Source organism: Octopus sinensis, unplaced genomic scaffold (genome assembly GCF_006345805.1).
Source record: "Octopus sinensis unplaced genomic scaffold, ASM634580v1 Contig12494, whole genome shotgun sequence".
NCBI lineage: Eukaryota > Metazoa > Mollusca > Cephalopoda > Octopoda > Octopodidae > Octopus > Octopus sinensis.
The window spans coordinates 14,704-30,834 of NW_021832605.1; the positions used below are offsets into that span (position 1 = coordinate 14,704).

At 38.9% G+C, this 16,131-nt stretch overlaps 1 protein-coding gene and 1 pseudogene across 1 annotated transcript; both read left to right on the forward strand.

Annotated features, from left to right (window-relative positions):
• The first annotated feature begins 13,503 nt into the window (after positions 1 to 13,503).
• On the forward strand, positions 13,504 to 14,212 carry LOC118761346 (annotated as a pseudogene).
• A 468-nt stretch (positions 14,213 to 14,680) lies between these two features.
• LOC115229357 (ubiquitin-conjugating enzyme E2 11-like) lies at positions 14,681 to 15,141 on the forward strand. Its single transcript, XM_029799720.1, has 3 exons — positions 14,681 to 14,706; positions 14,737 to 14,920; positions 14,971 to 15,141. The coding sequence occupies exons 1-3, from the start codon at positions 14,698 to 14,700 to the stop codon at positions 15,111 to 15,113; spliced, it is 336 nt and encodes a 111-aa protein (XP_029655580.1). The 5' UTR covers positions 14,681 to 14,697; the 3' UTR covers positions 15,114 to 15,141.
• Positions 15,142 to 16,131: the final 990 nt, after the last annotated feature.

The following is a 16,131-nucleotide window of genomic DNA, read 5'->3' on the forward strand; positions in this document are numbered from 1 at the left end:
AGATCTCATCCAAAGTTCATATTTTTTCTTATTTGTAGAAATCCATGAAACAACTCTTCCGACAGGGAAATCTGACACATCAAAAACAAAAACGACATTGCATGAAATCAAAAAGAATAAAGAAATGACAATATTTGAAAAGTACGTGGCTGATGAGGACCAGGGAGTTAAGCCTTGTATAGAACAGTTGTGAGTGACGTAGAAGCAATTATATGTGGACCCATCATGATTGTACTACTCCTCACTGCTCTGGTGCTATTGACAGTACACAAATTCACTGTAAAAAGTCGAATACGCAACAATACCACGTCCCATTAACAAACTAAACTTATTTCCATACTTTCTAAATACATTTGTATGTTGATAAATTAGAGATATGCCTTTTTAGGGCAAAGAAGACAAAGATAGAAAAAATGAAAATATAAGAGGAACTTCTAGTGGACTAGTCTGAACGATTACATTGAAAAATCCGAATAATTTCATCGTGTTGGACAACGCCGACATACTCAATTTAAACACATTACTTTGTCCAAACTGATCCTCAGGTTGTCCATTGCCTGCGCTGTCACTTGGTCTGACTAGGCACCATGACCCCAATGAGCGTCTGATAAAGGAAATTTTTCGGGGATGCTCATTTATCCCCAAGCATATGACACACGGTTGTGTTCACTGGAGTGGTGATTGAAGCTCTTATTTTACAATCCCATTATACTGACGTCAATCCCATTATATATGCTTCAAGAATTGTTGAGAAGTAATCTCAACATCAATGTGCAAAAAGGAAATAAGCTTACATATTTGTCTCAAAATTGAATTCCGAACATTCACCTGATGATCGCTAATCCTTAATCTCAAACGGAATTAAAAACATTGCTAAGAAAGCCTCGTTTATTAAAACAAAAAATTGACATTCTATCGAGAACACAGAAAAATCTTAGACTTTGTATGAAAAATACAAAGCATATAGATATGAGAATAGAATTAAAATATAAGAGGAACTCCACTCTACTGGATGTAAAGAGAAAAGTACGTCTCCTCAATCAAAGAACACTTAAACAGAGTACGCCGTTGAGAAAACATGTTTATTAGCTGGCTCATAAATCCATCAATTCGTTTTTGAAGTTAGGTTTAAGCATGTGCTCGAATTCTGAGTGTAAAAACATTTGAGTTCCAATACGATCTGATAACACACCATAAAGTTAATTGTGTATCATATTCTGGGGCTAAAGGTCGCGTAGGAAACTGTATTGCATTTGTCCTAAGGCTAGATAGGGAAGGTTTATTTTGCTACTGTCTCGACCGATAGCACTAACTAACCTATCATTTGATGTTTTTTTCACGAATCCGCATCTAACTTTAGTAGCTATTTATCTAGCTAATCTTGTTTTTGGACTTTCATTTTCTTTAAAATGAATAATAAACTTTACTACTCTTAACTCTTATTATATATAAGCTGTATTGTTTTATTTCTAAAGTTTTTATACTTGATATAAATTATTTGATGTTCACGTTTTCAACTTAAACAGAAAAATTTGTTATTTTTAGACTTTAAAGAGACTTTTGAATTTTAGATTGCAGGACTTCAAATACCTTGATATTATCGGTGAATATTGCACGGATTATTTATTATATAAGTCGAACACAAAATATGATTTCCACAGTTATTATTTTTGCTATTAGTAGAAATTCTCAGGACATCAAGCAAACCAATAGAAATTATAGGTGAAGGTCATTCGGACACATCCTAAGGATGGATTTGAAGGCACCGGCAAACACCGCGACGATAGACTAGTTCGAAGCCAACGGCCCTCGTTTCCGTGTACGTCCAAAAATCCTCTTTCAGTTACTTGGACAGAGACCTTAGTGTAAGAAAAATTTAAAGAACGGAGACGATATTGACGCATTACAGGATGTTGGACAAGATAGAGGGAAATTGACCAAGCTAATAAGTCTTATTGTTTCCTGTGCTCCACAAGCTTTGTTATGATCCATAGTAAACTGCATAATAATACTTTGGCTTCTTCAGAGGATTTCCCTTGCCATTGTACGTGGAAACTGTTTCTCCATCTACGAGGCGGGGAAGTCCTCTTGTTAACTCTCTTTTCTCTCTGTTTTCTTTTAAGAAATAAAAACGTTTACAATTAAAAAAAATAAAAAAATAAAAAAAAAATACTAAAGGTTCATTATTTGTCGGTCCAGATTCCGCCGTTACTTTGGGCGAGGAAGTCCGCATAATGATCGGTTTTACTAGATAATTGGAAGAATAAAATAATAAATCACATGACAGTATATTTTGGACGTACCGAAAACATAAATACATCAATTAAAACTGAATGTTTACAGGACTGACTTTTTTTTTAAAAAATATGGAAAGCTAAGTTAATCAGAAATTAATCGGCCAGCAAGCCGGATGGAACAGCTGTTCCCACGCACACGGCCAACAGGATCCTTTGGATTAGGAATGTAAATTTGTTTTCAATAAAAACAGTAAAATTCTGAAAAACTTTTTAGACAATAAAGTTTAGTTATTGATGCTTTATTCAAATGATGCATTAAATTTTCAAAAAATTATCGAATTAGGAGTCCAAATCTACGATAATTTTCATTCTTTCTTGGAGGAAGAGTTTTTCACAAACTTCCTTTCATTTCCTGTGCCAATGATTTTATTTAGATGAGTGTCCTTACGAAATGCCAGCTCCCCAAGTCAATTGGCGGCAGAGAGGTACTCTTCGTCTACCTTCATTCCATGTCTGTGTTCAATGAGAATACTCTCCAGCGTCCTGTTCATACAACCGACTTGCTATGTCTTCGGTCCCCCGTCAATACATAACTTGTCCACGTAACCTTTAAAGAACTTTGAGACATCTCCATCCGATGTCGAGACTACCAGAATAATTTGTGCAATTTTTCCACTTCAACTCGATTAACCGATGTTGTGAGGTAATTTCCACTTCAATTTATTTCTTTTTTCCTGACACAAAAATGTCAGGTTTATTGAATTTGACTTTGGAGTATGGCGATTCTTTTGGGCGGCACCACAACAAAAGGTGAACCGCATTATAAAATATTAATAATTACTTATCATTCAATGACATCACTTTTCATAAAAATATGTTATTATTTTTATAGTGATTAATATACAGTAATAATTAAATAACAGTTCAATGTAATTGTTTATTTCTCGTTACCTCGAGTATGGTTTTGTCTTATTTCACAAATAATGAGTATGATTACATCAGTGAACATGAAACTACAATTCTATCGAGTTAAGTTAAATAAAATGATTAATAGATATAAGATCACCTTATTCTGCCAAATTTGTAGAACTGGATAATAAAAACAAAATCTGGACAATTTCTCTAAACACTTTAAACGAGGAAGTGCCCCTCGTCCTTCTACACGGACTTTGCGCAGGAGTTTGCTTTTGGACCAAAAATCTCGACGAATTGTCGTCCTCCCGTCCTGTCTATGCCATTGATGTCCTTGGATTTGGAAAAAGTTCTCGTCCAAATTTCCCTTCCTCCGCGGCCGACGTGGAGTCCTATTTTGCCCAATCCATTCTCGGGTGGATGGACCAAATGAAGTTACCCAAAGTTATTTTACTCGGACATAGTTTTGGAGGATATTTGGTTTGTCTGCCCCTGAGACTGTAGGCCGCCGTGTTTGCCATGAAATATCCTCGAAAGGTGGAATATCTCATTATGGCGGACCCCTGGGGATTCTCCGTGGCACCCAGCGAGGCCTTAATCCGCGAAAACATGTCCATTTTGCGGTTTTACACGATCAAAACATTGACCACATATTTCACCCCACTCGCCCTACTCCGTCTTTTTGGTCCTCTCGGTACTTTTCTGTGATTATGCCAGCCAAATACGTCGTCCGTTATTTCAGAAGTGATATTGTCACTCTGTTTTCCTTCCTGGACAGTGCCAGTTTTGTCAAGTACATCTCCGCCTGTAACCGACGGTCTCCAACGTTGGTGGTGTGTAAGACTGTAGAGGAGAGGTGGCCTTCAAACGGTTAATGTCGCCCTTTGGTTATGCGACCAATCCAGTGTCTCGACGACTGCGGAAGGAGGACTGTTGCCCCATTCTGTTTATATACGGGTCCAATTCGTATATGAATAATGCCGACGCATTCACCTTTATGGAGGGCTGTAGTGACGTGGACGTGCAGGCTGGTGTTGGTCGAGAGATACGTGTAGGTGTTGAAGGGGGGCACTCATCACGTGTATTTACACAGAGACTTTAACCATGTCGTCAATGATGCTCTCAGTCGACACTTTGATGCTGATTAATTTATTCTATTATTTTGCTAGAAAATTCTTGCTTATTCCTACCATCTGCTCTGACTGTAGTTTTCCCGCTGTTATTATACGTAGTTTTCCAGATGTATTAATTGTAGGTTAACCAGACACAAAATAAATATTTTGTCATGTCGCACAAGTTAATCGTCCCACTTGGAAAGGTAGGGGAATCTCTGGGAATATATTCGCAGGGATTCTTCATCGGGAGGGAACTCATCCACGTCACTACCACATGTGGTGTATGGTCTATCCTACAATGTCACCAATGGACTCAACATTGTCGAAACAGTCCACAATCTCCCTAGTCTGAGACACGTCATGTCCGCATGAAGGACATCCTTCGGGGTCTCCGCACACGTGACACATTGGGTGAGGACTTTCAGTCAGTGTGAGACCTGTCATTATGTATTAAACATAACTACCTCAGGACGACAGGATGTTGCTGCGTAGAGTGGGACAATCATGGACTACTTCCTGACTATCCTTCAAGGACAGGGAAAATATATCCCCGACTGGATTACTCTGAATATACCCCACAGCCGAACCATATAAACAGATCCAGTCACTGCCAGTCCGACTACTGGACATTGAATAGTCGATGGCAGATTGAGGGGTTTATTGGTCTCCAAGAAGGCACCCGAATTAGTGAGCTGACAGTCGAACAGAGCAATCCGATTAGAACTACTCGTGCATATCCAATACCCCCTGTCTACTCCACCACACGAACTGATCACATCAGTCCCACATCGATTGACCCAGCTGATGGTCTACTGCTTATGCATACTCCATTTACTGGTATTCCTGGCATACGAGCATCCAGTCCTACTATCCGTGACTGTGTTATGGCCAGTGAAAGTAGAGAGTTGTCCCTTATCGTGTGTGTTTTCATAATCGGAGAATTCGGGGTACTTTCATACAACAATAGCTCCTTCCCTTTCTGCCAATTAGTCTGAGTATGCTGACTCTAAAGTCGTGCAGGGCAATCCTATTTTCGGAGGCCACAAGGGCAATTCGTGGGTGTCCTGCATAGTGGGATTCACACCATTTGCTCTGCCCAACACTGTCCACGTCAAACACAAAATCTGACAAAGTTTTCCCGCTGTTATAAAATGTATTAATTTTAGGTTAACCAATGAATATTAAAAATTCCCACATGATGGTCAGCCTGACAAACCAAGCACTCCTCCCCAATAAATTCACTAATATAAATTAATAGAAATACTTGATATTGGCACAAGTGGGCGTCTCAGGGGTAGGAATAGCGGAGAATAGCTCAAGACAGTCTCCCTCGATGACCACAGCGACCGACCGAGGGAGGAGAGCAGTACACACTACAGTGGTCGAGTAACACTACCAGTCCTGCCACAACACATCTCAGCGTGGATATCTCCCACCGGAATATCCAAGGAGAGTGTGTTGGAGAGTTGGACTGAGTTGTTTAGTATTTTGAAAGTGTCTATTATATATATACACCATACTTATTTTAGTTCCAGACACACAGAGCAGGTCACTTCTCTCATTCGGACAGATTTGGAGTAGGTTGGGAGTGTGAGTAGTCTTGTCATTGGAGGGAAGGACTGAGAATAGAAGATTACAGATTTAACATATTCTGTTTGGAGATTTGTATAAAAGACGTGGATTAGAGAAGTGTGTGGAGCCTGATTGGTCCAGTCTTTTCTGCAAAAGGACTGTATTGTCTGTAGTTATTGCAATGTCCCCATATGATCCGTATTCCTCTAAGGGATTCTTTGAGTTGTGCTTTGGATTTGCTGAGAGTAGTACATCCACCTCACTAACAGGTGATTGTCCGATCATTTAAATTATTTTTATAATTTTGATTCTGGAAATTACTAAAAAAATTAATTATATTAACAAATTTAATTAATTAAAAATTATTTTTCGTGACCGGTTTAGTGATGGGAATAAACAGTGTCGTAAAAACCAGAAAAGAAGAGAAATACGTCAAAAAAAGACTCCGAAATGTACACTCCTAAATTAATCAAGCCAGTTCAAACAAAGATTAGGACTCTTCTCCTCCAACATCCAGAAGGGTGTCCCAGTGCCTGATTCGAAGGTCTTGTTATACCATTATGCCCTCAGAATTTATATAAAATAGACTCATCGATGTTCATGAAGGCATAGTACTGATATTGACTGGCAGGGAACACAAAGTGGGAACCCGCAGAACGACTACTGCCAACACTCAATCGACACAGGACAACTACCCCAAAATTGCATCCTGGACTTTGGATTGGAAGACCGATTCCTGGAATATCCAAAATTGAGGGAGTTGATAAGACTGAAGGACAAGGTAGTGGCGGAGTCGGCCATTCCTGCGAGGTAGTTGTGACCACGTGAGTAAAGTGGAGTCAAGTGTCAGTTGAGGGACTTTAACTTCCGCAGTCTGATAATCAAATTCGACGTGATTCTGATCGACCCCCCATTGGAGGAGTACCGTTGGAGGAATGGGTACTGCACGGAGGACTACTGGTCGTGGGATGAGGTGGGAGTGGTACTCTACGGCAGATTAAGGCACTCAACATTCCCGAATTGGCAGCCGACAAATGTTTTGTGTGGTTGTGGTGTGGGTCGTCGGATGGGTTGGATGAGGCGAGGGAGGTCAGTCTGTTCTGTCACTCACAGTGTTTTGATCGATGGGGGTTTCGTCGATGTGAGGATATTTGCTGGATCAAGACGAGTACAAACAGGACGTGTTGTAACCCCACCGACTCCTTATTATACTCCACTAAGGTATGTCCAGTCTACTATATAAGGAACACTGCATTATGGGGATAAGGGGGACAGTCCTGAGGAATTGTGACACCAATTTCATTCATTCGAATATCGACATTGACGTCATTCTGGACGAGGAGGCCCCCTTTGGAAGTCGGAAGAAACCCGAGGAAATCTATTCTATTATCGAGCACTTTTGTTTGGGGCGAAGGAGAGTTCATTTGTTTGGGAGTGACAGTACACTGCGGCCTGGGTGGGTCACTCTGGGCACGGATGTCTCCGAGTCCAACTACGAGAACAACAATGTGGTGGGGTACTTCCCCACACCAATGTCCTGGCTGACTGGGTGTACTGAGGAGATTGAACTATTGAGACCCAAGTCTCCCAACAAGGCTACGGCACCATTTAACTCATTTATATGAATTTGTTATACACCTATGTGGTCTGAAAGACTAGTTGGTCGACGGGGACGTAGATTTCCGTGGACATGTCCTTCATTACCAAAGACACGACGTGATTAGCGGAATTATTTCCAAACTCAACAGAGGCTACAAATATAATTGTGGAGTCACCGGTTACGTAATGACCGAGTTCGTTCTGAACAGTCGACACTCGTTTCCATTCCTCATGGCAGGATCTGTGATGTTAGTGTGTGATGTATACTTCCTGGGGGGTTTGATTAGAATGACCATTGGGTATATTTTTTCTATTACCAGCTCGTCCAGGAATGACTTTGAGGGATTGATAAACAGTGGATTGTCGAATGAGTTGCCTATTCTCCAATCATCTGGCATGTACTAGTCGTGACTTACCACGGGGACAGATGTAGAACTGGGAGGGAAAGTCTGACAGAAGAGAACAGGCAACTGTATCACAGGAGTACCCAACAAGGATGACTGGCCTTCTGTAATGAACTATTTATACAAATAAATAACACAAACCAGTCCTCTTCACAACCAGCGAATAAACTATTGTCGAACATTCTAGAATGTTTACACTGGTAAACCATTCTGTGGCTGTACTTCCTACTTCTGGTCATACTCAATACATCCAGTGTCCTTGGTGGGAAGGAGGATTGTGGGAATAACCGAGTTGTCCGTAGTTAACCACCAGTCTTGGTTTATTGCACGCAGAACAGTAAAAACGTCCCCGAAATGGATTTGTTGAGGAGTGAAGCCACCTACATCACTATCTGGATAGCCAAATAATGCTCTGGAATTAGGCCACACAATAACTTTATAGAAAAGGGTCTGTTTCTCCCCGATTCGCAGTTCACTATAAAGTCTAAACTTTTCAAAATTTGACCAAACCTTTAAAACTGTAGGAAACAAGGAGAGAAATTGGGTTCTTGGTGTTAGCCAATAACTGAAGACAGGCTGATTCATCCATATGTTCCACTTTAGTGTGGTTAATCTACTGTGAGTGGGTCAGTCCTACTGAGAGGAGTTTATCTCCAACGAGGAGACATCCCTTTAGTGTGTAGTCCTCTTCTATTTCTGAGACAAATAAGGACTCCAGTCTTCTAGAACATTCTATATAAAAGCCTGGAAAATTATTTTTTCTGTCAATAATAACAATTCTGGGTTTATTGAGTCTAAATGTCAACAATACACTCAAAACTGTTCAAAGTTTATTCCCAGAGTATGAATACTATTCTGAACAGCAGGATTGTTGGCTTGGACTGTTAGTTTAGTGGTTGGTTGGTGGTGGAGGACTGGTTTGGGGAGGGTCTAAGCAATAGAAGAGAGAATGACCTGTCCAATACATTCCTGGCCACCACAATGTCTCTGCATTTGACTGAATCGGCCATGTCTGAGTGAGAAATGAGGAATTACCGTCAACTGAGTGGAGGATTGAGGATATTATTTCGAAGAATTGTGAGTATGAGGGATTCATTTGTAGAGAGGAGTCTCTTGGCATCCCCCTCAGACATAGTCCTGGTGGAGTGATAGTTGACCTGGGTTGGATTGTGGTAATACTTCAATGAGTTGGTCGTAGTGTGCTGGGATGATGAGATGTTGTGAGGATTGCAATATAGAATATACCAATTGGAGTCAAATGGGTTGTAATCCCCCATTCCCTTTACTATATGAATTCCAAATGTGCCTGAAATTGTGGCATGTGGCTTACTACCAGTCTCTTCTGACTTGTTGGCAAACGCTGTTAATTTTGTCTCCTCAAATCTCCTCAATTTCAACAGGATTTTTCCTCTGAGTTTTTCGAGGACTTTGAATGTGGCCTTTTCTGATGTTTTGAATAGGTTGTATCCGTTTACTCTTATTAAAACATCTCCCACACTCAACTGTCAATTATGTTGATTACTTTAGTTTGGTTGCAATTTCGTGACAGCACTGGCTGTCGATTTGGCTTATAATAAAGTACCCAGATGGATCACGAACAACATCGAAACCAATTGAAGCATATTTTCCCTCCTATCAAAAATAATTTATTATAACAGGTTCACCAGGTATAATTCAAATTGAATCAATTTATATTGAGGATTTAAAATCTAAAAATGAAGTAATAATCCAGTACTTTTAGTTTAGCTTGATTCCGGGGTTTAAAAAGTTGTAAACTTGAGGGCCTTGGAAAAATTCTTAAAACGTTCTCAAAAATAGCTGAAACTTTACATTTTGACAAAATATTTTCAAAAATCTTGAATAATTATTTAAGTCTAAAAACTTTATTTTTGTAACATTGATCTGATGAACTCACCATTTGAAAAGATGTGCCAGGAACGCTCACATATCCATTATTTAGTATTTCCTCGTACTCATTAGAATTGGCAGAATTGTTGGATTGGTCTTGTTACTTGTGAATATTTTCTGTTTAAATTAACACAAACATACATTTTGTAAAGTATAGTTGTCTGTGGACTTGGTGGGATGTATAATTGGATTTAGAGAATATTTCTTTGTTATTTGTCTGTTTTTTTTGATTCCTTGTAAGGTCTAAATGTGGAAAATATTTGATTTGTTTACATACGCTGGGGATGTGAATTTCTGATAACATATTTGTTGTATTCTGAGAACGGAAGCCTGATCACCCTAAAAATACAGTCGTTAAATTGATCGTATAAAACAAATCGACATACACAATCCATTTCGTACGAGAACTGTGTAATTCGATTTATAATTCCCATTAGAAATACGAGAATAAACTTAGTTAATTATATTTCTGAAATCCTACGCTAATGACCGATTCTTTCGTGTGTGAATAAATAACTTTTTTCGATTAAACATTTTAGAAACCTCAGCATTTCCTGATTAATCTGATTCCCAATTTTAAAAATAATACAAAACCATTCATTTTCGAAAATAATACAAAATCATTCTCGCTGGTGCAATTCCTTGTCGATAATCACTAATAAATTCATTTGAGATTAAATTAGTAAGTTTCTACCATTTTATTTAATAAGAGAGAAAATTAATATCATTTATGAACAAATCAATTTGTGTGTTTTACACGTTTTATGTCGCTTTTGGAGAGAGAAAGTGTGCCAGACTTATAATGGCCGATTTGTCCACTGGGCGGACGATGCACAGTCCTCTTTTTCTTCGGCTTTTTGAAGATTCCATTTGATTTTTGATAGTCAATTTCGTTCTTCCTCATTTGCTGGAATTCCTTATAGTTGTAGCACTTATTCTTGGGGGGCTAATTTATGTACATTAAAACGGATACTGCAGCCCCCAAGCGGATTAACTGTCGGATTGCTTCGTCAGTGTGCTTATTTCCGTGCATTACTTCTCTGAATACAAAATTTTTTACTTGTTTTTTCAAGTCATTTAGTTTTATTGGTTTTTCGTTCAGTTTCCTCTAAATAGTTCATAATTATGTATTTTTATTAATAGCTAAAACCACTATACATTATTCATCACACCAACAGAGTCGTATTTATAATTATTTAATAATTTAATAAAATACAAGCGAAATTTGAAAATTAATCAAAAACCAATCAAATCTTTGAATATTAAAGATGATGATTTTTGGGGTAACTATTGGTGAGTCTCTAATGTCATCACATGTAGTTTTGCTAGAGTAATGATAGGAACAGTGAGGACTTCATTTATGATCTAATACTAGGCATAATCTCATTAGATTTATAAAAAAATTTAAATTCACAATTTTAAAAAATCTTATTGGTTACCCCAAATACTCCCTTTAAGACCCCATTCAGTTCCAACTTGTCATGATTTTCTCCGAGCAGAGTTGTCTCAGTCATCTCAACTTCTCTCTATCTCTTCCCCTGACTCAGATAGCCAAATATACTCAAGATTGTAGTGCGAATGATACTCACTGACTTTATAAACCATTAGAAAGAGAAATCAAACGTGCTAAGTTTCCAGACAAAGAGAAAGAAGATAAATAAACTAGAAGATAGGTTTCAAGAGGACTAGGTCCAATTCTACCTGTGACTTGACGTGTATGATTGGCAAAGTGAATCAAAAACAACATATTTGATGACAAATGAAAATTTGGGCCAAAATATAATCTAGGTTTGTTTAAAGATGAGCTCATCAATTTAGATTGTGTTCATATCTTTATTTGATTATATGGAATAATTTAAAAGTAGATATCATACAATCATACTCAGTATTATAACCACTGTTGAAATTTACTCGAGTTAGTTAGGTGGGTTCTCATTGATACACGTATCTACCAAAGACACTTCATTAAGAAGAGATTTAGTTTAGAATGAGGAATCTTTTTTACACGGTCGAAGTGAATGATCGATTGACAATATTTATTTCAACTGCTGTATGAACGTTAGCTTGTGGTAAGCAACAGTTTTCTATCACACTTACTGGAGGAGATCATTCATTTTTTATACTTATCCATAGGTGCTAACTTTTTTTGACGAGGAGATTTTATCTCGACATTTATAATTCTGTAGTTTGACATTCCAACTACCCCTAGTGAATGATTGAATGTATGCATGCGTTCTCTCACTCATGTTAAGCGAACGTGCATATTGTAGAAATTTTGGAGTAACCAGCCCATCCCATGTTAATACAATAGGCATTATTTTCACTCTTTCATGTTAGATTAATTCCAGCTCTTTAGGTAGGATATCTTCTCATTTTTTCGATCACCACTTGCTGTAAGTTTTGGAAAAATGTTATCCCAACTTCCACCAACAAAATTTGATTCCTTATCTTGCCGAAAACAAATAAATCGGCCTTGTTATGTTCCATAACGATGTCGGTCTTTATAAATGTGTTCACTCTGATTTCAACCTTCTCATTTTCCGATACAAATTCTACCGAATGTGTTTTGAGTTTTTTTATCATTCTTGAGTCCAAATTCCTGACAAAAATGAAGGTGGGTGCATATGACTACTTCATAACATAATCCTCATGTAACATCTTCTCATATCTAGTGATCGACGGTCTTCTTCTATCTCATGCAGTGGGAACACATTGAGTTATGTTCTGCAACGAAAATACTCTATTCAATTAAGTTTTATAGTTTGTTGATTAGCCATTACATAACTGGTATGATTATAAACTCAATGCGACTTAATTATAGTCGTTTCTCTTCGCTATTTGAAAGTTGTAACAAAAAATATAATTTTTTATGAAAAATAAGATTTGGGATTAGATTCTAATTTTAGTTCTTGCCTGAATCGTTGATCTCTAGTTGATTATTTTTTAATCAATTTAGAAGAACTAAAGTGCATGTCTTGGAAACATAATTTTTGTTATTTTTTCAGGTAGCTTGACAATTTAGCACGTGAAATCAAATAGAAACAAAAATTGACACCCAAAAGTGGAATAAATAAACATTATTGAACGACAGAAACAAATTAGTGGTAATTGAACTGAGGCAATCTTAATTAATTGATTTCCAATTCCATCAATAAAGTTAACAGGGACACCCAATTCACCAATTTGCCTCCTTGTCGATCTCTTTATATAAAAGAATTCAAATAGTAAATTTTGGGTGCAAAAGACCCGAGAAAATCGGCGATTTATTTGCGCATATAATTAGCAGTAAATGCAGAATTAAGTAAAACAGCAAAATTTTGTTTCTTGGGCGGTATGTCTTACAACCAAACAAATTACTCTGACGAAATAATTCATTTTGTGAAGAAAAGTTAACCACGTGATTATAGTTCTAGTACCGGCGTGGGGAGTAGTGTTGTTGGTGTTCGTAGTCGGGGTTGTGGTACTCTCTCTTCTGTGGTGGGTCTGCAGAAAACTATTCGGCAAAAAAAGACCCAAAAAACAGACTGGAAAGAAAAAACTCAAGTTTTTCCAGACAATCGGACTGTCACAGAATGTCCAGGTTAATATGTCCCCTAAAAAGACCAAGGATGACACGGAACTGAACATTCTGACAGAATCCGTCGACGAAGCCGAGGAAGAAAAGGAGGTGGTTCCCGAGACCCCCACGGAATTCGTCGGAAGACTAAACTTCTCACTAGACTATAACATTACAGCGTCCGAGGTCCCTTCAGTGTGATGACTCCACAGTTAAATGTGGGGGTTTTAGCTATCGAGGACATTCCTGGAATGGATTTGAGTGGCACTTCCGATCCCTACGTAAAACTCTACACGATGCCTGACAAAAAAAAGAAATTCGAGACTAAAGTCCACCGCAAAACCCTCAGTGCAGTTTTTGACGAGTATTTCATTTTCAAGGTAATTTTACTCTAAAATTAGATCCCTTACAACGAATTGGGGACACAAACGTTGGTGTTTTGTGTGTACGACTACGACCGTTTTTCAAAACACGACAAAATTGGCCAAGTTTTTGTGCCATTAAATTCCGTTGATTTGTCAACTCAGTTCAAAGAGTGGAGAAACCTGATTCCCATCGACAAGATCGCGGTATTTTGTTTAGAAAACAGTAGGAAAAACTGGGAGATATTTGTTTCTCAATTCGCTATGTGCCGACCACGGGAAAGTTCACCATTGTGATCCTCGAGGCCAAAAACCTCAAAAAAATGGACGTGACCGGACTGTCAGGTTGGGAAACATGACCATTCAAGACCCGTATGTCAAAATTGGGATCATTTCGAACGGAAAACGAATAAAGAAGAAGAAGACGACCATCAAAAAGTGCACCCTCAATCCATACTACAACGAGTCCTTCACTTTTGAGATTCCTTTGGAGGAAATTCAGGTTGAAAGATTGTTTGATTCTTATAGAAAATATCAGTTTGTGTGACTGTCGTCGACTATGATCGAATAGGAAACTCCGACCCCATCGGGAAGGTCGTCCTCGGACTGCGGGCAAAGGGGATCCCCCAAAGACAGTGGAATGACATGCTGGCCAACCCAAGACGGCCCATTGCTCAGTGGCATTCACTGGAAGTAATTCTTGTTTGTTCTATGATAGGACGTTGAAGATTAATTTTTTAATATCTGCATTTTAATTAGATTTATTAATTTATTAACTGTTAAATACATTTAACATTTATTTTATAATATTATTCGCATATTCTTTAGTGTGTCACGTTAATGAGCAAAAAGTGTTCCAGTACGGCTAGAAATCGGATAATTAAGGTACAGTAACTAGCAAGGGGACATAAAACTAGGAGATTAACCTGATGAAGAAAGATCCCCCAGATTTATGCACTGCAGGCCCAGTTGACTCAGACGATGGTAGCTGAATAGTGACTTATAGTAGTCTTCACTTGGAGAGCCTACATCATGCCCCCTGTACTCCCTATTGTCATCACGGTTGTTTAGCCTGGCAGTTTCTACGCGGGCGGCAAATTCGAACTTAAAATAAATTTCCCGCCCGACTATCCTTACAAGCCACCAAAGATCCACTTTGTGACCCAAATTTACCATCCGAACATAAACTCCCACGGATCCATCTGCCTGGACACTCTCAGAGAACAGTGGTCGGCCGCTCTCACCATTTCCAAAGGTTTTATTTGTATTATTATTATTTTATAATATTATTTATTTTATAAATAGTGTTATTGTCGATTTTATCAATGTTGGAGACCCCAAACCCGGACGACCCACTGGTTCCCGAGATTGCCCACCTGTACAAGACTAACCACAGAGAATATGAGCGACTGGCCAGGCAATGGACCTCAAAGTATGCACAGCCGTGAACTAACTATATTAATTTGGTCAATATTTAATTTGTTCATTCCTGTTTGTTAATTTATTATGACGAACAGGCCATTTATTGACATCACTACAATCAGTTATTGGCTAGTTTTATTTTTATGCAAATAATAATTTGTGAATTAATAACTAAAAAAATGAATTAGCGAGTCGAATCAATTATTCTGGTCTGCTCATCTGCAGATACGGGGAGATACCGACAGCCCACACAATTCAACTCCACCATTCCTGAAGTGAGAGACCTCACATTATCAGCATAAGTGGAAGTCTCTCTCAAAGGGATGGAACAATCCACTCTCACACCTTCCTTGTCCGAATAGTGGACGTTGGTTGTAGTCCCTCTCCGTGCTACCACGTCTGCCAACACACAGTCCACGTGCGTCCTCTCACAGAAAATCTGAAATGCCCAAGTCCGAGGCAACCACATACTCCTGATGAGGTTCCTGCAAGGCCATTTCTAAATCCTCCAAGGAACAAGACAAGTAGGAGGTGAAAGTATTCGAAATGTAACTCACGAGACAATCCTTCGAGGAAGAAAAGGACATGACTTGGACAACCACTCCTTCCACTGGGCAACCCATTAAAGGCCCTAAACTGTCCTCAACAGCCACAAACCAGCGTCGAGTGCTACTTTAAATCCATGTTTGAGTGCCTGTTGGTGTTGTATTGTCAAATCAGGGGAGAATGTGAGGCAGTTCTTCCCATCCCCCGTGTGTGAGATGCGAATATCAATGACCACCCACTGCTCCACTCCCCCCAGTCTTTTACAGGCCCGCCACGTTGGGCGAATCACATCGACAGGCAGAAGACATTCGCGGTAGGAAATTCGAGTCCTGACTATTCTAGACTGCAGTCCACGAGCTTCCCAAATGGAGTTTTGAACAACCTCCAAATGGAGAGGCCCGACTGCCTCAACAATGATGTCCTCCTCATCCACAAACACCCGAATCGACGAATCCTCCCGTTCCACATTTCTGAGTGCCTCCACTAGTTTACGGTCAG